The 22202-nt window shown below is 34.6% G+C and overlaps 1 protein-coding gene across 6 annotated transcripts in view; it reads left to right on the top strand.

The window, feature by feature from the left end:
- The first annotated feature begins 512 nt into the window (after positions 1-512).
- The window catches only part of dtnba (dystrobrevin, beta a), a 37206-nt gene continuing 15516 nt past the window's right edge, over positions 513-22202 (top strand). For 3 of the 6 annotated variants that reach the window (XM_016282912.1, XM_016282914.1, XM_016282910.1), the window contains exons 1-15: positions 513-699; positions 10777-10819; positions 12567-12631; positions 12723-12803; positions 13598-13811; positions 14136-14221; positions 14976-15130; positions 15717-15822; positions 15984-16150; positions 18344-18468; positions 19713-19784; positions 20953-21039; positions 21119-21209; positions 21347-21420; positions 21533-21646. In XM_016282912.1, the coding sequence (XP_016138398.1) occupies positions 12568-12631; positions 12723-12803; positions 13598-13811; positions 14136-14221; positions 14976-15130; positions 15717-15822; positions 15984-16150; positions 18344-18468; positions 19713-19784; positions 20953-21039; positions 21119-21209; positions 21347-21420; positions 21533-21646 (1436 nt within the window). In that variant the 5' untranslated portion in view covers positions 513-699; positions 10777-10819; position 12567. Of the gene's footprint in view, positions 700-3047; positions 3085-10776; positions 10820-12566; positions 12632-12722; positions 12804-13597; positions 13812-14135; positions 14222-14975; positions 15131-15716; positions 15823-15983; positions 16151-18343; positions 18469-19712; positions 19785-20952; positions 21040-21118; positions 21210-21346; positions 21421-21532; positions 21647-22202 lie in introns of all 6 variants that reach the window. The other 3 variants (XM_016282911.1, XM_016282916.1, XM_016282913.1) reach the window with 3 other exon arrangements.

The raw sequence follows: 22202 nt of genomic DNA, 5'->3' as shown, positions 1-22202 counted from the left end.
TATAAACATGAAATATATTTGCAAATATAAAATACGTATAAATAAGTATTATAATATTTTAAATATAAATTTAATAGTAAAAAATAAAATTAAAATGAAATAAAATGTTATCAGAAAACATTGTTTACAATTATAGACAGACATATATTTTGTAAACAAACACTTTTATTTTGGATGCGATTAATCGCGATTAATCGTTTGACAGCACTAGTAAATACTGAGTGCAATAATGTGTGTCGTGCTCACATCGATAAAGTATACAGGAGAGAGAGAGAGAGAGCGAGAGAAAGAGAGAGAGAGAGAGTTTCTCCAGTATGGCGAGATTACACCGAGTCGGTCTGTCGTTACACCGGAGATCTCGTGAATGAATCGTGATTCAACTGCACTGAGAATATAATACGCGATTAATCGTTTGACAGCACTAGTAAATACTGAGTGCAATAATGTGTGTCGTGCTCACATCGATAAAGTATACAGGAGAGAGAGAGAGAGAGAGCGAGAGAAAGAGAGAGAGAGAAAGAGAGAGAGAGTTTCTCCAGTATGGCGAGATTACACCGAGTCGGTCTGTCGTTACACCGGAGATCTCGTGAATGAATCGTGATTCAACTGCACTGAGAATATAATGAGAACTCAGAGGCTGAGATGAGAGTCTGATGCTGGAGGGTTTTAACGGGATCCGAGCGGCGGAAACTCGCTCCGGTGAGTCAAAACCGAACTTCTGCTCTTTACTTCACTAAACCTCCATCAAACACACAACTACAAACCAAAACCCCGAATTACACACGACAACACGACGCTTTAAATGATAACCTAACACTATAAACTGTAAGAACGTACTCACATCTGAATGAGGTGAAGATGGAGTTAATGTTTGACAACATGGCTGCTCGCTTTCATCTCTTCATTCCTCTAATTTACAGAAATTAAGTCTTAATCCTTGTTAATTTCTATATAGCATAGCCTACACATATAGATTTCGGGGTTACTTCTATGTGGATTGAGCAAACGCGTCTGTTCTGCAGTTGAAACAGTTTCCGTTCCCCGAAAACAACCAACACGAAACATCCCGAAACGTCTTACTGAACATCAGAGGTTCATAAGAGATGTCAGCTCTTCGTGTGTGTTTCCGCAGGAAGTCAGAAAGAGAAACTCAAACACGATAGTAAAATGCATTGACAAAAATACCATGTTTTTGAACATGGACCATCTCTTTAAAGTAGTAGCCTACTTTGGAATAGTTACATCGTTTACAAGAAAGTGCTATTGTAGTACCACCATACAGTGATCGAATCACCACAGTACTTTATGGTACTGAAATTCATGTACCATGGTATTTATTTACATGGTGCTATTTCAGTGTATTTCCAAAAATACCATTATGCCATGTCCAAAAACATGGTGGTTCTATGGTACTGATGTACTGTATATGCTCATTTAATCCCATGGTATGGCCATGGTAGTTTTTGTAAGAATGAGGTCAATTAATAATTTGTGTTGTTTTCTGTTTGGCTGATCTGACATTGAACTTTGAGTTCTAGATTAGTAATTAAGCCACTTCATTAATAAACAGTGACATTTTATAGCCTATACTTATAGAAAAGCACTTATAGAAAAGTAGCGTACTATGGTGGTGTGTACCATAGTACTAAATTGTTACTATTATGTTATGTGGTACTTGGGAGGAAACAGTGCTGCTACCATAATGCTGGTGTCCGAAATACCATGGTACTTTTTTAAGGGGCTGTAACTTGTGCTCTAGTGAGACATGATCCAAGACAGAGCAACTTATCAAATTATAAAGGAAGATTATGAGAACAGACAAGTGTTTTTCTCTGGAATAGGACACAGTAAGACCAGAAAAAGAAGTCAAAACTGATGTGATTATCTGTGATTTTGCAAGATCATATTTGAGCATGTTCGTACCAGACCAGAAAGAGCTGAAGTCATCACCAAGGCAAAAATAACCACGAGAGTGTCTTCATGCCAGTCAGTACTTTTGTATGTGTGTATGAGTGTGTGTGCCCGAGTGAATGGGGCCCCTGCAGCTCGCTGTGCTTTGGCTTCTTAAAACAAAGTGTTTGAAATCCTTTTATTCAAGTGACCTGGGTAGAAGCTCCCTTACAGACACACACACGCACGCACACACACACACACACACACACACACACAGACACACAGACACACAGAGAGGTTGACCGAGGTTTGAGAACAGGAATCTTTGGAATGCTTGTCCCCCTTGTTGGATTTTCTGCCTACCTGCACACACACACACACACACACACACACACACACACACACACACACACACACTCACACTCTCTTACAGTGGCATTCAGACAGACTGATGGCCTTTTCCAGAATTAGGACGTCATAAAATAATCATACGAACTGGCAGACCCTAAAAGGTGTGTGTTCATATATTGATTGTGACATCATTGTTCAGTCTGCAGAACATCTAAAACTTTTAAAGGGGCAGTTCTGCCAAAAATGAAAATCCTGTCCTCATTTAGGGTATGTTTACTGGACAATGATTTGCTACTACGGAACTGAAAGGTTTTTATTAGAATCTTTTTGAGATGACAGTGTTGTCAAAACAATCCCTAGCTCACACTGATCCATGCAAAAGATGAAAACACTGTATTATGCAAGCCAGGCCAGTAGTTGGCAATGTCACTTTATAAAGAAGCTCGCGCATGAACACGTAATGTGCGTGATTTTAGGGTATTCAACCATTTGCATTTTTATAGTTTACATGGAGATGATAATCTTATTGTTTTCCAAACCATACCATTTGAAACCCCTTTTCAAAAGTTTGCATTTTCAGGCCCCTAAAACCCCATTGTCATGTAAATTGTTGCATAAAAAGTTTTCAGTTTATACTTGAAAACAGTGTCTTTTAAACTGACCCTCAGTTGTTCCAAATTTTTTTCTTTCTGGTTGCCATTGAGTTCCATAGTTTTTTTCCCAAGCTATGTAAGTCAGTGGCTACTGACAACTGTTTGCTTATCTACGTTCTTTAATTAAATATTATGTTTTGCATTCAACAGAAGAGAGAAATTCATACTGGTTTGGAACAACATAAGGGTGAGTAAATTATGATAAATGTTTCATTTTTTGGGTGAACTATGCCTTTAACACATTGCTGAAATGTTACTAGGTTGAATCAGTGGAGGTTTAATCCAGATGCACCTGTTTATGACCTCATCAGAAAAAAAAATGGTTGGCCTTTATTTATGCTTAAGTTAATTTTTTCATGATGATGATGTTGGCTTCCATTGTGTGCTTTTTATAGTGTGCTTGGTTCTGGAAGCATATTATCCATTTATTTTCTTCATAAATGGAGAAATTATTATCCATTTATAATTTATTTTCTTCTTATTTCAAATCATTCTTAAAAACACTTAAACTAAACCAAACAGCTCAGAGGGAAGGATGTAAAGTCATGAGTATAAAACAATATAAAAATCTTAATGGCTAAATATTGAAAATAATATGTATGTTATTAATATATACGTATATATATATATATATGTATGTGTGTGTGTATATATATATATATGTATATGTGTAAACAAAAACTTACATTATATATGTGTGTACTGTTTATATTTAATATATATATATATATATATATATATATATATATAAAAATACACACATGCTTGTATATATTTCAGAAAAATATGTTATGTTTGTATATTAAATATATTTATATATAATATAAATTATATGAATATAAATATATACATGTAAATATTTTCAAAATATATACTGTATGTATGTGTATTTATACATAATAAATATACACAGTACACACATATATTATGTAAACAAAAACATTTATTCTGGATGCGATTAATCTAAATTTTTATATATATTTATATTTGTGTCTGTGTGTATATGTGATCTTATTTTTGTTGTTTTGATATTTTTTGGTGTGAAATTGCTGCAAAAATTATGTTTATTTCATATAAATAATCACGGATGGCACCAGTAGTAACCAAAAAAAATCGACGTCTTATTCTTATCTTTTGAGTTTGTGGTGAAATAGAGCCGGATGTGTTTTTGACAGCTTTCATTTGTTACCCTGCATTTCAGTGTGTTTATCTTCCAGGGCTTTCGGCTTTATTTGTCTCTGTACGAAATGCAAATAGAGCTGATGCCAGTCCTGTGAAACACAAACACACACAATCTCTCCTGTGCTCCGTCACGTCTCTCTCAATGGATGTGACGTCTGAGTTTGATCTTAATTTTGTGCACAAGGACATTGAGCCGCATGAGAGTAAGACGCTGACGGAGAACAGAGGAGCTTCTGAAAGGCAGATGAGGGCCGCTGTCTGCGGGTGTCAACTCAAAAGAAATATCTTCAGATGATTAATTAAGACAGTTATTAGATGCTATATATACATGCAGTATTTAAGCACACATGCTGTGTAAACAGGCAGATGGAGCTGTCAGTTGTGGTCGTCATAGCAAATGTTACTGTGGTAAATGTTTCCATAACACACAGTCATACAGCGCTGCTACTGTAGAGACTTTCAGACTAGCTGATGAATGAATCATTTTTATCATGATGCCACACAGTTATTCTGACAGGTGGAAACCTGTTTCAGGCTGGTTGACAATGTCGGGAGGGTGCTTGAGTTCTTGCAATCCAATGTTTTATTGATTATGTAAATGTGTTTTATTGCTTAAACCATTTAGTGTGCTGTGATACTTCAACATTACTATAGTCATCTGAAGTTTGTCTGAAATTTGTCACCAGTGTAACGTTATCTAGCTGCTAGATGAGGTTTTGTTGAAATTGCAAAACTTCTTGTGAAAGTCTTGCCAGCATCAGTTAAGATGGTTTGATCATAAACAAATCAGTAATGTTTTGCAACATGGCCTTTACACTATCCTGTTATTATTGCAATTGTAAACAATATAATGTATTCTAATTTTATATAATTTTTTAATATTATAAAACACATGTTTTTGTATATGTGTGTATAATATTATACTATTATTACTTAAACTATTACTAATTTTTACATTTTTTATACACACACACATACACACACACGCTTTCCATTGATGTGTGGTTTGTTAGGATTGGACAATATTTGGCCGAGATACAACTATTTGAAAATCTGGAATCTGAGGGTGCAAAAAAATCTAAATATTGAGAAAATCGCCTTTAAAGTTATCCAAATGAAGTTCTTAGCAATGCATTTTACTAATCAAAAATTAAGTTTTGATATAGTTACGGTAGGAAATTTACAAAATATCTTCATGGAACATGATCTTTATTTAATATCCTAATGATTTTTGGCATAAAAGAAAAATCTATAATTTTGACCAATACAATGTTTTTTTTGGCTATTGCTACAAATACACCCCAGCGACTCAAGACTGGTTTTGTGCTCCAGGGTCACACATCATTTCTAATTGTTTACATAATTTTTAATTGTTAATATGCACATTTATATCATTCAAACATGTATGTATCGATTACAAAATATATGTATATATTATAATTGTATATAATTTTTTATTATGTGTGTGTATAAGCAGTAATATGTATTTTAATTGTATTATATTAAATGACATTTTAAATATTACAAACATAATTGTATGATATATTTAGAATATATTAAAAGTATATGTAGAATATAATTTATATTATGTTATATATTATATTTATTTGATTTGATTAATTATATTATATTACATTTGTTTGAAATATTTTCAGCATATTTTTTTATACAAATAAGGGAATGTGTTGCTATAATATCATTTTGTGTGTGTGTGTGTGTTGGCTCTATTAAAAATGTTGGCATGTCAAGTAAAAAACATTTTTGTTGAGCTTTGGACTGTAGCTGTTGTTTCATAGCTGCTCACAGCAGTGAACCAATAATATCTGGCAGTGTTATTAATAACTGGCTGTAATATTAATATCTGACAGCATTAGGCAGTGTGAGTATAGCAGCAGCATTCTGTTCTGTTCGGAGCGGCCGTGATGTCTGAAGTCAATGAGCGGCTCTGCTCTGGGTTTGGGTCTGAACTGAATGCAGGTATGAATGGAGGTTCCAGAATGAACTGCATCAGCACAGGCTAAAATCTCCCTGACCACACACACACACGCCTCATATGGTGCCTTTACATAATTGTTTTCCACTTATGGTGTGTGAGTGAAAGGTCATGTGTTTGGGCGGCTGACAGGAATAGTAAACTCACTGCCGCCCGTCTGTGTGACTCCTCCTCTACTTCCACTTTGAGGGTGTTTGTGTTTGTGCAGAGACTGTGTGTTTGAATTAATTGTGAACCCCAGCAGCAGTTTAATATGAAATGATGCTGCTGTTGTGTGTTGATGATCATGATAAAGAATTATAAATGCATTGGAGAAATGGAGGGTGTTGATGCATCAGCTGTCATTATGGTGGGTTTCTTCACCTCAGCCCATTTCTCTTGAGAACTGTGTGCTGTTTGTGGATTCATGCTTCGATTGTCAGTTTAGTCATTTGTCTGAAAATAGAAACAGAATCAGCTCATTCCTGTATCTTATGCATGGCAACACCTGTTTGATTCCCACTGAACGCATCAACTGTTAAAATGGATCGCAAAGTTACTTTAGATAAAATAGCCTGCATGTTACATACGTGTATATATATTCACAAGTTCGCCTGCCCATTCAGCCCTGCCAGATAATGTTAAACGAACTTGGCTTGCTGTCCGCGAAGGAGGCTCGAGCTCTGAGTAATTTGACCTTACCCCCCTATGATGGTAAGTCGTGGAGGAAAAAGAGAAGAATTTATAGGAGGTGAAGGGGTGGTGGAGGGTTGCCGGAAGAATTGTCGCTGGAACAGACCAATGACTGCTGCTTATATGCGGTGATTGACAGGACTGGATGATTAGGCTCCTCCCGTATATATATTATATATTTAATATATATATATATATATATATATATTTATATATATATATATATTTATATATAAAATATTTATTTTAATTGTATTTTCAGTATAATTTTCTGATATGAAAAGGGACAAGGTATTAAAATATTTATATATATTTTTGTGTTGTGCTAATTAAAGCGATTGTTCACTCAAAAATGAAAATTGCATATGCAAGTGCCCCTATTATGGGTAATGAAAGGTTCATATTTTGGTTTTGGGAGTCCCCAACAACAGGTTGACATGCATGCAAGGTCAAAAACACTTTCATTGTCTTATAATATGAATTTATTTTTACCTTACTTGCTCAACAACTCCCAAATGATTCGCTCAACGATTCATTTTTCCAAACCCCTCCTTTGCATGATGCTAATCTGCAGTGATTGGTCCGATTGGTCTCATTTTCATTTAATCATGCCTGATCAAGCAGCGTTTGTGAGCACAGTGCTGCTTTGTGTACAGCGTTACCGGGGAAACAGCTGTTTTACCCAAAAGCAGCACCTAGTGGCAAAGAATGAATTTGCATTTTCATTCAGACCAAAGCGAAAAGACCAACAAGTGGGCGGGCAATATGCTAATGTTTCATGTTGCGGTCAACATGAAACGGCTTGGAATTCGTTTTAAAAACGACTCGTTTCAATGATTCAGAGTCGACTTTCTTTTGAGAGACAATAACTTTATACACGGTGCACTTTCCGATTTAAATCTTTGCAGGATGTTTTCATTCACTTAGAGCTGTGTTACACACTGCATGAAAGGTCATTTTCAAAAATCCATAATAGGGGCACTTTAAATCTAATATTGTATCTTTGGTCATTGAAAACATTTCAGTTGCCAGGATTTTTCAGTTTTGACCCCATCCAGATGATTCATCTTGCTCTCTGTAATATTTTAAATAATTAAAATATTAAATAAATATTAAATTCATGTAATGTAAAAGTCATAGCAATAGTTAAATACATGTATTTTTTGTTATATTTTCATTTAATTTTATATTTATGTGCAATTTTTTCCTCTCATTTTTATTTGTCTTTTTTTTTGTGGCAAAGAATCATTACTTATACAACAAACATTTTAGGGGGAAAAAAATCTAGTACGTTTTTTTTTTTCCAAAAAAGTTTATTTGGTTATAGTTTGGTTAAGATCAGAATTTTTATTTAATTTGTAGATTTTTACAACCCCTGGCAAAAATTATGGAATCACCACACACCACAAGATGTTCACCCAAAGTTTAGACTTTATAACAAATAAACAAATCACAGATATGACACAAAACTATTTTTACTTGATAATTCAAATACCTCAAACAAATTTAATTAAAACATTTTAATTAATGGAAAATTGCTTTACATATCAAGTAGAGGACAATATTATGGAATTATTCAATGTTGAGGAAAAAAAATATGGAATCAGCTTGTAATTTGCATCTCTGAAATAAATACCGGCACATATCTAAAATGCTAATTAGTCAGCAGTTAAAAGAGAGTGCTTCCAGACCTTAACGAGCTGTTGGACTTGGCAAATTGAAAGGAAACATGGCCCCAACAAGAGAGCTGTCTGTTGAAACAATGGAAAGGATTCTAAAACTCCTTCAAGAAGGAAATCCATAACAGAGTGCGGCAAAAGAAGTTGGATGTTCCCAGTCAGCTGTTTCTAAAATTTGGTGCAAGTATAAACAAAATATGGAAGGGTTACAAAAGGAAAACATACAGGAAGACCAAAGAAGGGATAGAAAACTCAAAGCAATTTGCCTTGAAAATAGAAAATGCACAATGAAACAAATGGAAAAACAAATGGGCGAAAACAGGAGTCAAACTGTAAGAAACCGGCTGAATGAAATGGGATTTAAATAGAGAAAAGCCAAACGAAAAACCAGCATTAACACCTAAACAGAAGAGAAGCAGTCATGGAGTGTGGATGATTGGATGAAAGTGATATTCAGTGATGAATCACGAATCTGCATTGGACAAGGAGATGATGCTGGAACTTTTGTCTGGTGCCGTTCTTTCGTTCTGCCTGAAGAAAACAACCAAATTTCCCAACTCATTTATGGTATGGGGTTGCAGCATGTCAGGTAAAGGACCAGGGGAAATGGCAATCCTTACCTCAACAGTCAATGCACAAATGTACATTGAAATTTTGGACACTTTTCTCATTCCATCAATAGAAAAGACGTTTGGTGATAATGATGTAATTTTTCAGGATGATAATGCATCTTGCCACAGAGCAAAGAGTGTTGAAGCTTTTCTTCAGGAAAGGGATATTAACTCAATGACATGGCCAGCAAACAATCCGGATCTCAATCCGATTGAAATTGAAAAAACTGCTCCATGAAAAGACTCCATCTTGCAAAGCTGATCTGTCAACCGTTATTGGAACCAGCTTGAGGAAGAATATTGTTTTTCATTAGAGAAGTCCATGCCCCAAAGAATTCAGGCCGTCATAAAAGCAAGCGGAGGAGCAAAAAAGTACTAACTGTGTGTTTTGGTAGATGATTCCATGATTTTTTCCCTCAACATTGAATGATTCCATTTTTTTTCTCTACTTTATATGGAAAACAAATTTTCATTAATTAAAAGAGTTTAATATCTTTTTTTTTTTTAGGTATGTTTCAAATAACCAGAATGTTGAATTATTAAGCAAAAATGGTTTTGTGTGATATCTGTGATTCGTTTATTTGTTATGAAGTAAAAATTTTGGGTAAACAATATCTAAGTGTGATTCCATAATTTTTGCCAGGGGTTGTAGATCATGATCATATAATCTGCTAATGTAATGGACCATTACTGTGAACTAAAGGCACTGGAATATGGAATTCTTTGATTATACGCTTTAAAGTCAGCATGAAACGGAAGTTGCGGTTGTCTTTTCTTCTCTACTGTGACGTATGTCCGAGTGAAACGGCATCTGAAATGAGAGGGCGGGACTTGAGTTCGTCCTTCGGGAATTGATTGGATCGTTGGAAGTTGGGGCGTTACTAACAAAATGGAGGCAGATCTGAATGCCAGTTTGCAGTTAGTGTTGGGGGATTTCTCTCCACTGGATTCACAGCCAACACCCAAGCATGAATAAATGTTTTATTTATTAAGGATGACGATGACGATCAATGGCACAAAACATGCGTAAACAGCGCACGCGAGAGAGAGAGAGAGAGACTGCTTGAATGACTGAGCGCGTCCTCCATCAGGTTAAGTCATATTCATGAAAAAAAATTAGTTTGCGATATCCTAAGAGTAATGTTGTCGTAATATCCTAATATCTTTTCAATGTTTAGGGGTAACGTACTCCCTCATGACTGGTGTCAGTGCTATAAAGTGACGCATCCGCTTCAGCTTTTCCCCTGTGGTTTATCCCAGCGTTTACCCCTCACCTCACTAGCTCCGCCCTTGCGCCATAGCTCGTGACCGGAAGAGAAGATGAGTCGTTTTGAGGGGGAGGGGAGGTTAACGTTTTTGATTAAAGATTATGAGGGCACATGAATTAAAAAAAATAATAATGAAGTGCACAGATAAATTATTTATAATAAACACTACAGTATTTCATTAAAAAAATAAGAATTTTCAATTTTGATTTCATGGTGACTAATATTTATTGAAAGAGAAACTAAATGAGTTTTGAATGGAGTGATGCTGCATTTATCCGTCCATGTAACTGAAGAAATCTTGTGCCTCAGTGGCAGGAGCAGATGTGATTGACAGACTGAGGTGTGAATGATCAGGATGATTGAGCAGTGTGGGAATCAGAGATGTGCTGCTGGACTGTGCCTGTGATGAATGTGTGATTAATCTGTGATTAAGTGAACAAACGTCTGATCATCTCACTTTCTTTCTGTTTTCAGGCCTCTTGATGCTCTCACCTGACTGACTTCCAGCCGAGATCAGGTAACCGATGACAGGTGTTTCCTCTTAATTAACTTGTACTTCTGCATTTCATGTTTCAGTTGCATTTCAGCATTTAATGTGTGCACTATTCTTTCTGTTTATGAAAGAAGTCTCGTGCTCACCAAGGCTGCATTTATTTGATCAAAATACAGTAAAAACAGTAATATTTTTTACAATTTAAAATAACCAAGTTCTATTGTAATATATTTTAAAATGTAATTTATTCCTGTGATGCAAAGCTGAATTTTCAGCATCATTACTCCAGTCTTCAGTGTCACATGATCCTACAGAAATCATTCTGATATGTTGATTTGCTGCTCAAGAAACATTTCTGATTATTATCAATGTTGAAAACAGTTGTGCTGCTTAATAATTAGAAGTCATGATTTTCATTGAAATCATTAAATGTCTTTATTGTCACTTTTGATCAATTTAATGCATCCTTACTGAGTTAAAGTACGTAAAACTCAAATCTTACTGACCCCAAACTTTTGACCCTTTCGTACCTCATTTCTTCATTAAAGATCATTGTGATTAAAAGCGTTTAAGGAAGTTTCAGTCCTTAGCTGCAGTCGGTGTGTTGGGGATTTTTAGCGTGTCTGTGTGATGAGTGTTAATGTGAGTTCAGGACACTGGAATGTTTTAGCAGTGAGGTGCTGCGCGTTTGAGAAATTATTCTCACTTATTTGTGAGGTTGTGCAGAATCTCATGAAGTTCAAATAAAAGGATTTTAAGGCAATGAGGACAAAATGACCATGTCATTGAGTTGAAGAAGACCGTGAACGAATAACAGAATGAGTTCATCCCGAGTGTTTGGATGTCAGTTTTAGTGGAGTTGTGTTAAACGTAGCTGTTGTGAGTGTTTGTACCTCTGTGTCCCAGGGGATTATGGGTAAGTCTCACCGGAGACCCTCAAATCCCTGCAGGAATGTGTGTACACATGCTTCAGTGCTTTGCAGTAAGTAGAGAGAGATTCAGTTCTGTTCTTTATTAAGATGTAACTGTTTGGGAAATTCACTTGTGTGTCAGCTGTCAATGAGTGTCACAAAAAGTCACCGTTAACAGGTTTTTGGCACATCTGGTTGCTAGGTTGTTCTAGGTTGCTACCTGCTAGGTAACTATATAACTCTTCAAGTTTTTCCTAATTGTTAAGAGGGTTGAAATCTTACATTTGCCAGAATTTCTCAGTTTTGACTTTTCTTCCCCCTCCATATTTCTGAACTTATTAAATTTTTTTCACATTATGCAAAAATTCATTCATTCATTCATTTATTATATTATTTACAGTACAAGAAGAAAATCCATCACAATCACATTTCATTACCATCATGAATATATGGTTTAAAAAAACATTTACACATTATTAAAAAATTCATGTCTTTCTTTCTTTCTTTCTTTCTTTCTTTCTTTCTTTCTAGTTACAATACCATCCCTCACATTTCTTTACCGTCATGCATGGTTTTAAAAAAACACATTGCTACACATTATGCAGAACTACAGGTCTTTATTTATTTATTTTAGTAACAACACAAGAAAAAAAGTGCTATTACCATCACATTTTATTACCATAATGCTTGTGTTTTTTTTTATTTCAATACAAGAAATTGCCATTAATGTGACAGTTTTATGTTTGTGAAACAGTCTGAAGATGCTTCATTCTTTTAAAGATATTTATTTCAAAAGCTCAAAAGTGCCTCTAATTAAATAATCACCCGTCTATGTTTCATTTCTCTCTGTGTGTCTCTAGGATGATAGAGGAGAGACGGAAGGGGAATGTCATGGCCGACGGGAAGCAGATCTTCACAGACATGAGTGAGTGCCGCCCACCACATGACCTTTGACCCACAATGCACATTCATAAACTGGTGCATCTGAGTATAAATGTGCAACTTTGATTCTTCAGAGACGCAGAATTATGACACCATCCGCCTGTCCACGTACCGCACCGCCTGCAAGCTCAGTTTCATTCAGAAGAAATGCAACCGTGAGTAGCACTTTAAATCAACTGAAACAGACTAATCTTGAAAAAGATGCAGATTGTTTGCAAATTCAAAACAAAGCTCAGCATGAATGAACTCTACTTTGTATAATAAGTGTGAAACATAGGCCAGAAATACACTGGTGTTTAAAAGTTTGGGGCCAGTAAGATTAGTTTTTTTCTTAGAAATTAATACTTTTATTTATCAATGACACATTTAATTGATCGAAAGTGACGGTAAAGACATTTATAATTTTACAAAAGATTTCTATTTCAAACAAATACTGTTCTTTTCATTTTCAGATTCATCAAATAAGCAAAGAAAATCATGGTTTCCAAAACTATTTTAGTCAGTTTTCAACATTGCTAATAATCAGAAATGTTTCTTGAGAAACAAATCAGCATATTAGAATGATTTCTGTAGAATCATGTGACGCTGAAGACTGGAATAATGATGCTCAAAATTCAGCTTTAATTCACAGGAATAAATTACGTTTTAAAATATATTACAATAGAAATAAGCTATTTTACGTTGTAATAATATTTCACTGTTTTTACAGTATTTTTGATCAAATAAATGCAGCCTTGTTGAGCATGAGAGTCTTCTTTTAAAAAAATTACTGACTCCAAACTTTTTAAAAGGTAATGGACATTAACAGAGGGTTAAAAATGACATTCAAGTTAGAAAATTAGTTTTTCATGTTACGTGTTTATTTTGATCATATTTAGAGTAATCTGGACTGACATAGTAAGTATTTCTCTGACATAATTCCCTATATTTTATGTGTTTTCTCTCTCAGTGCATCTGGTGGACGTGTGGAACATGATCGAGGCGTTTCGTGACAACGGTCTGAACACGCTGGACGTCTGTACTGAGATCAGCATGGCTCGGATGGAGACCATCATCACCTGCATCTACCAGCAGCTAAACAAACGGCTGCCCACCACACACCAGATCAACGTCCAGCACAACACCAGCCTGCTGCTCAACTTCATGGTGACGGCACACGACAGGTGTGTGTGTGTGTGTTCTGGTCTCGTGTTGTGTTTGTGAAAGTTAGGGGTAAATTCAGATTTGTTTAAAGAAATTAATATTTTTAATTAGCAAGCATGCATTAAATTGATCCAAAGCGACAGTAAAAACATTTATAATGTTACAAAAGGTTTCTATTTCAAATAAATGCCATTCTTTTGAACTTTCTATTCATTGTTCTGAAAAAACGGCAAATTTCACAAAAATATGAAGCAGCACAACTCTTTTTAACATCGATAATGTGAAGAAATGTTTCTTGAACATCAGCATCAGTTGATTTGACGGTGTAACTGTGTGTTTTGCAGTGATGCTCAGGGAAGGCTGACGGTGTTTTCTGTGAAAGTGATGCTCTCGGTGCTGTGTGGAGGGAAACTGGTTGATAAACTTCGCTGTAAGTTCATGCATCGATTTCAGCAGTGACGCCTACTAGTGGACAAATCAAATCAAGTCACCTTTATTTATTTGGCGCTTGTTTTCTAGGTGTATTAGGAATGGGATGATCTCAAAAATGTGTTGATGTTTGTTGACGTCATATGTCTGATGTGAGGATTGGCTATGCTGTGGTTTAATTGTGCTGACTTTGCATTTGTTTGAGTGTAGTGGAGGTCATGGGACCGAAACTTTTTTGCAAGTTGGAGTAGTGAAAATAATAGAATCAGTTATGCAAACGTCTTCAAACATAAGACAAATTCAAATTCTGCTGTAAAGCAGCTCTAAAAAGACAATCGGTGTATCCAAAATCACATTCTGTCTAAATAGGTTCTACATTTGAATTTGAACTTGCTTTGCAACCATTAAAAAAAGTATGTTCTATATAGTATGAATATGGGGAGAATGAATGAATGTATGAATGTTGTTACTGTCACATGACCTATCTGCGTCAGTTGCGTTGCTTCACTGCCAATCATAAATCCTCTCCGTGGCCTCATGGGATAGTAAAGTGTCATCGAATTTAGACGTACTACGCTTTTGGCATACTTTTTTTTTACCTACTATATAGTAAGGAAGTATTTGTTTTCAGATACAGGGAATATCTTTATTCAGTTCAGTGTACAGTTCATCAGTTATAATATTGATATGCATATCATTGCTCATGAACATGTTCTGTGGCCGATGTAACGAGTGTGTTTGTGTGTGTGTGTTAGATATTTTCTCTCAGATATCTGATACTCATGGTGCGATGGTGATGTCCAAGTTTGACCACTTCCTGCGGGAGGCGCTGAAGCTGCCCACTGTCGTATTTGAGGGGCCGTCGTTTGGCTACATGGATCACTTCGCCAGATCCTGCTTTCCTCAACAAGTAACAATTCCACATTTCTTCTCTTCTTTTCAAATTTTCTTTTCAAACAATTCCAAATTGTGTTGTTAGTGGTGTTTGCATAAACCTGACTATTATTGCTCGTAGATTGGGTTAGTGATCTGAACATTGAGTGTTAGACTGTGTGACTGATCATTTGTGCTACAGAAGTAATAATGAAGTAATAATACTTCAAATCATGCAATCGAAAAAGTTTTAACCTGGTGCGGAGTTCTCAGTTATGGAAAAATCATAATCACAATTATTTTGAGAGATCACACAATCGTTTAACACAATTGTTCATTGATCTTGCTATTGTTCAATTTTTTGTTATTGCCTTTTTAACAGTGGGTTTAATTGAACTTGAAATTGAACTTCAAGTATCAAGTAACTTGAACAAGTATGGTTGAACTGAAAAAACAATTTTGAAAAATGTATAAAAATTAGATTAAAAATATATTAAACACGAGCCCTAAATGCTCAGAATACCTTAGCAACCACATAGCAACATCCTATGTGTAAATGTGCAAAAGTTCTGTCATGGATGTATATTTGAGTCTGTGTGTGTGTGTGTGTGTGTGTTTAACAGAAGAAGGTGATGCTGAACATGTTTCTGGATACTCTGATGTTAGATTCTCCTCCTCAGTGTCTCATTTGGCTCCCTGTGCTGCATCGGCTGGCAAACGTGGAGAACGGTAACACACTGAATATTATATGCTTAATTATTCATATTACTCACACTTATTTATGCTGCCGTGACAAAGCTAGAATTTTTACAAGTCTCCAATATCATGAACATTAATTCTCTAGTTTAATATTCGTATATTCCAGCACAATGAATCTCTCTGTTTGTCAGTCTATCACCCGGTGGCGTGTTCGTTCTGTCGGTCGGAGGGCATGATGGGATTTCGTTACCGCTGTCAGCAGTGTTTTAACTATCAGCTGTGTCAGAACTGTTTCTGGCGAGGTCATGCGAGTGGAAACCACAACAACCAGCACGAGATGAAGGAGCATTCGTCCTGGGTGAGGATCAGCTACAGTGCTCATCTCATATTTTTTTATTTATATGTATGTATATATATGACTGTGATTTAAACTAGTTTAAAGCCAAACAGGAAAAACACTGTGTGCATCGAGACAGTCAGAAGGCTTTTCAATCTACACATCGCTATCATTTACCATGGATTTACTGTAGTAACACTCACTGCACCATGGTATTGTGGCAGAAATGTGGGATGGTATATAATTATAGTATGTATTTGTGATTAAGCTATAGCGTGTGCATTTATACTGAATATTTTGAGACTACTGTTTTTCATACAAATAGGCTACTTAAAAACCATATAGTTATATTTTTACCATGGGATTGAGGTGCTACTTGTGTGGCTTTAACTGTGTTTATCATGATTTAAATGTATGCTACTATGGGAGACCAATGCTTAATTAAAAAAAAAAAAAAAACTTGGTCAGAATAAATTTAACCGTATATAACTGTGGTTGCTACAATTTTTACAGATGTTACTGATTTTGATAATGAACAAATATTTACCTCTGCTTCCTAACTCAAACTACTATCAAATGTGCATTTCTAAGAGACAAAAAAAGTGATATTATTAATATTATCAGGCAACCCAAACCTGTTTCTTGATTTGATACAATACCACATTAGAACATGCTGAAACTAAGAAATTATTATTTTTATTTAGATATTTATTAATGGTCTGGTTTCCACAACTTTCACTTTGGAGCAAAAATCTGACTTTAAACTTGAAAGAAATAAAGATTTGACATGTATCGTGCTAATTATCGATATCGACTGATATGAAAAAAATTATCGTGATAATTTTTTTGGCGATATCGCCCAGCCCTAAGTCCACGTATAATGTTATTGTTTGCACTAAAAACAGTCATAAATTAGTTTTTCATGTCACTTTCCACCATCTAGGAACATGGAAATCCAAGAAATATAAAGGTTTTTTTTTTTTAGTTGTGGGAATTAATAAAATGATAAAAGCTTTCTTTAGCAAATTTACATTTCTACACTACCATTCAAATTTTTGGGGATCGTTAGGATTTTAAGAAAGTCTCTAATGCTCACCAAGGTTGCATTTATTTGATTAAAAAAACAACCACATTAGAACATGCAGAAACTAAGAAATTATTATTTTTATTTATATATTTATTAATGGTCTGGTTTCCACAACTTTCACTTTGGAGCAAAAATCTGACTTTAAACTTGAAAGAAATAAAGATTTGACATGTATCGTGCTAATTATCGATATCGACTGATATGAAAAAAATTATCGTGATAATTTTTTTGGCGATATCGCCCAGCCCTAAGTCCACGTATAATGTGTTTGCACTAAAAACAGTCATAAATTAGTTTTTCATGTCACTTTCCACCATCTAGGAACATGGAAAACCAAGAAATATAAAGGTTTTTTTTTTTTAGGTGTGGGAATTAATAAAATGATAAAAGCTTTCTTTAGCAAATTTACATTTCTACACTATCATTCAAATTTTTGGGGATCGTTAGGATTTAAAAAAAGTCTCTAATGCTCACCAAGGTTGCATTTATTTGATTAAAAAAACTGTAATATAGTGAAATATTATTATGATTTTAAATTTCAATATATTTCAAAATGTAATTTATTCAAAGCTGAATTTTCAGCATCATCACTCCAGTCTTCAGTGTCAAATGATCTTTCAGAAATCATTCTAATATTCTGATTTGCTGCTCTTAAAACACATTTTTATTATTATCAATGTTGCAAATATTTGTGCTGCTTAATATGTTTATGAAAACTGCAATACATTTCTTTTTTCAGGTTTGTTTGATGAATATAATATAATATAATATAAGTTCAAAGAATATCATTTATTTGAAGTAGAAATCGTTTGTAACATAAATGTATTTACTGTCACTTTTGATCAATTTAATGCATCCTTGCTGAATAAAATAAATAATTTATTTTAAAAAATCTTACTAACCTCAAACTTTTATGGTTGTTTTAATGTTTTCATGACGCTTTTTTATTGTGCAGGCTTCCCACAGGCTGGAAAACTATTGAAATTTCTATACTAAATGTGGATTTCTTTATACAAATGGAATCTGTTACTTAATCTGAAACCGTGCAAAAAGATACAAGTGAAAGCTTTTCATGTCTTTGGAGGTTTTCAGTTTTGGTTCCTTATATTTGTGTGTGTTTGTTCCAGAAATCTCCAGCTAAGAAGTTGGGTCGTGCCATCAGTAAATCCTTGGGCTGTGTGCCGAGCAGAGAGCCGTCCCACCCCGTCTACCCAGAATACCCAGAGAAACCCCTCAACCTGTCCAATATAGTGTAAGACACTCACACACACACACACACACACACAGAGCCCTATGTCTGTGGCCATTTTGGAAGTGTTGGGAATGTTTCTATTGGTTCCCGACATCACATGATCACATTGTCTCTGTGGACACATTGATGAGGGTCAGACACGATCACTCATCAGAGACAGAGAGAGAGACAGAGAAGGAGTTTGCTTTTATTATCTGCTTACAGATGTGAGGTCAGTTATGATTTTGTCTTCATTCTGGTGTGTGTTTGTCTAGGTCTGTCTGTTTTTTCCCCAGGAATCACGCTCTGTGTCTCTCTCTCTTCTGTCTGTGTTGCTTCAGTCTCTTAGTTTTGCATGACTGACCGGTGTGTGTGTGTGTGTGTATTTGGGTCAGTTGAACAGTATAATGTTTAATTTATTCTGAATGCATGCGTGTATGTGTAAGAGAGAAATTCTGTAAGTGTCCATGAACTTTTATTAACATCAATTCAGCTTTTAGTTTAAAGTGTACGTGAGTGTATAATCACCTTTTAGTTTTTTTTAATTAAATTAAATTAAATGACAATTTTTCAAAATTATAGATATTCCCTGTCTATCAATGAATGTGAAACTGCATGAATAATAATGAAAACAATTCAAAATGTTGTTTAAAATAGTTATAGATGCATATTATCTAATATTATGATGAAATATTAAATCTTATGTTATGTTATTTTATGTTATGTATTATATATTACATAGCCCTGCATCTTGAAAAAAAAAATCTTCTGATTTGCAAAAAATATTACCTAAAAATATAAATTAAAACTTTCCGTCACATAGAGCTGTGTTTCTTTTCTTTCTTTTAAAAAACAAAACAAAATAATAATGTAAAATCCTTTTATTTAATATATATTTAATAAATATGTATGAACTTTAATGCACTTAAAATAACACAAATCAGACAAATTAACATGAGCAGTGATATGTCTGAGAATTGAACAAATATTTGTAACCTGACTTGGAAGTTATGTCTTTATGGTGTTTTTTTTTCTTCTGGTGATTAAGGGATAATACAAAACTTCACCTTACAAATGTTTGTCAAAAGCTACAAAATGCATCATATTTTGTGAGTAAGTGCATCGTGTTTAAGCAAAGCGGGCATTATTTTTGGAATCAGCACCTTAAAATTAGCAAGAAGCAAGCATTTGATTTCATTCAGTAAATATGATGCAGGGTGGTGTTGTTTTATTATAGATACCCATGTCATTGTGTTTTTCTCTAGTCCTCCCCGTCCAATAGGAAACATGAATGAACCAGTTCTGCCCCCGTCTGCAGGCCCCAGCCCCACTAAGAGGTGAGCACCTGCTCTTCATCTTTGACCTTTCAGAGGAATCAGGAAAGTGTTTTATGTGTGAGAAATTTTATTTTTGTTTCATATGTTTATCATTTCTAATATACACCGATTTCAAAATAAATATGATATATTATACATAGTATTGCGATAATACTCACATAATCACTTGTAAAATACCAAACCAAAAAAAAGTTTTTTTTGTGTGTCTTTTAATTTCCTTTCTTTCCTAATAAAGTAAATCTAGCTTATTTTTTTATAATATCAGTCATCTATTGGTTATTGACATTATAATCAATTATAAGTTTAATATCAGCAATTCCAGGGTCCAAAACTAACTTTTTACCACACCTGCTAAATCCCCGGTGAAAAATTGCCAGCCATACATTTGATTTATTTATTTATTTTTTACAGGCCTTGAAACTGTATTTACATTTTCATTAAAAACAGTTACTTCTATTACTACTACTTGGCTGAATGGTGAAGAAACTAATCTAATTGTGCTTGCAATTTTTTTTAAATGCTCTTCTACAAGAATGATTAATTCAAGAGGAAAACTGTTTAAATGTTTAATTTCACTTCTCAACAACACTGTAATATTTTATTGTTAAAAAACTGGTAGGCGTTGTTACTACTTTGCTGGGAAAAAATAAAGTTTAAAAATAAAAAAATACCTTGAAAAACATTGCATATATGGTCTTTTAAAATATAGTAGTTTTATATGGTAAGGAAATTTAATTAAAAAAAATTTACAAAATAACATGTCTTAACTTAAGCAATTGTATGTATTTTTTCCCTGTTAAAATGACTAAAATTCTACAGTAAAGCATCATTTCCAATCCATTTTTCTCTAAAATGTATTTGCAGTATAAGGTCACATCATAGTGGTTTGGCTGTAATATCACATCCTCAATGGTAAAAAAATAAGACAGTGTGTATATATAAATTTGTACAACAACACCAACTATTACTATTAAATACTTATTATTTTCATAAATATCATTTTTATTTGATGAACCTGTAAATGATGTAATTAAATTGCAGCCTTAATTTTGTTGCCTAGACGCATCCCTAATACAAATTAGGGACTAAGCAGTGTTACAGTACAGTCCTCTCATACAAAACCTGTTTGAATCTGTAATTTGCTATTTAATTTGATTTGTATGTGTAGACCACCGACTCTAGCCGCAGCTCAGCGTATGAATGAAGAACATGCTCTGATCGCAGCGTATGTGAACAAACTCCAGTGCAGCCCACGGTGAGTGTGTGTGTGTGTGTGTGTCTCCTGAGGTTATTGTAAATGTAAATGTAATAATATTTTCTGTGTGTGTTTGTAGTGCATTAGACAGTCCTACCCGAACGGATGAAGAGCACAAACTCATCGCTCGTTACGCCTCTCGTCTGGCCACGGATCCTGGACACACAGGAGTGAGTTACACACATTTCAAATTATGCTCACTACAGACATATAAGATGCCTTCTAGCATTGAAAAACACTTAAATTGACAGCTAAGCAAATGCACACAGTCATATTTCTTTATTCCTGCTGCTCTTGTGAATCACAGAGACCTTCGGACTTCAGCTACAACACCAACAAACAGCAGAGAGAACTGATCATGCAGCTGGAGAACAAGAACCGGTACTCACGCTCACAGCTGCATATGGAGATGCTTTCATGAAGATTTCCATCCAGTGGTTTTGGGTTTCAGTCTCAGTGAGTGTGTAAATGGTAATGCTGTGTGTGTTTTCAGGGAGATTTTGCAGGAGATCCAGCGTTTGCGAGCGGAGCATGAACAGGCATGTCAGCCAACTCCAGAGAGAGTCCAACAAAACCCAACCCTGCTGGCAGAACTCAGACAGCTCAGGTACCCCTCACACACACACACACACACACACACACATTGAGTTTTTGTTTTACAGGGACTTTCCATAGACATAATGATTTTTATACTGTACAAACTGTATATTCTATCCCCTAGCCCTAAACAAACCTCACAGAAAACGTTCTACATTTTTAAAAAACATTGTTTAGTATGACTTATAAGCTGGTTTCCCTCATAGAGACCAGAAATGTCTCCACAAAGTAAAAAAATTAAAAAATTTTGCGATCCTTGTGAAGACATTTGGTTTTAACAGCATACAGTTTATCCGGAACACACACACACACAGATATCAGATAGCATTGAAACTCAGATGGTCATTTTACTTAACTTTCATTTTAGTAACTTTTGCATCGTTAAACTAAATGAAAATTAGAAATGTTTCCTTAGCAACTGTACTGAACTAATTTTATCATGTACTGATAATTGTTTTGTATCATTTTGTATTTGTTAAAATTAGTTGATGCACTGAATTAACATATGACCAATTGTACTTTTATTAACTAACATTAACAAAGGATAATAAATGTTGTTTTATATA

Source organism: Sinocyclocheilus grahami, unplaced genomic scaffold, assembly GCF_001515645.1.
Source record: "Sinocyclocheilus grahami isolate Dianchi unplaced genomic scaffold, SAMN03320097.WGS_v1.1 scaffold168.1, whole genome shotgun sequence".
In the NCBI taxonomy this organism is placed as follows: domain Eukaryota; kingdom Metazoa; phylum Chordata; class Actinopteri; order Cypriniformes; family Cyprinidae; genus Sinocyclocheilus; species Sinocyclocheilus grahami.
The sequence above is the reverse complement of the archived record's forward strand: the minus strand, read 5'-3'. Positions and strand labels throughout refer to the sequence as shown.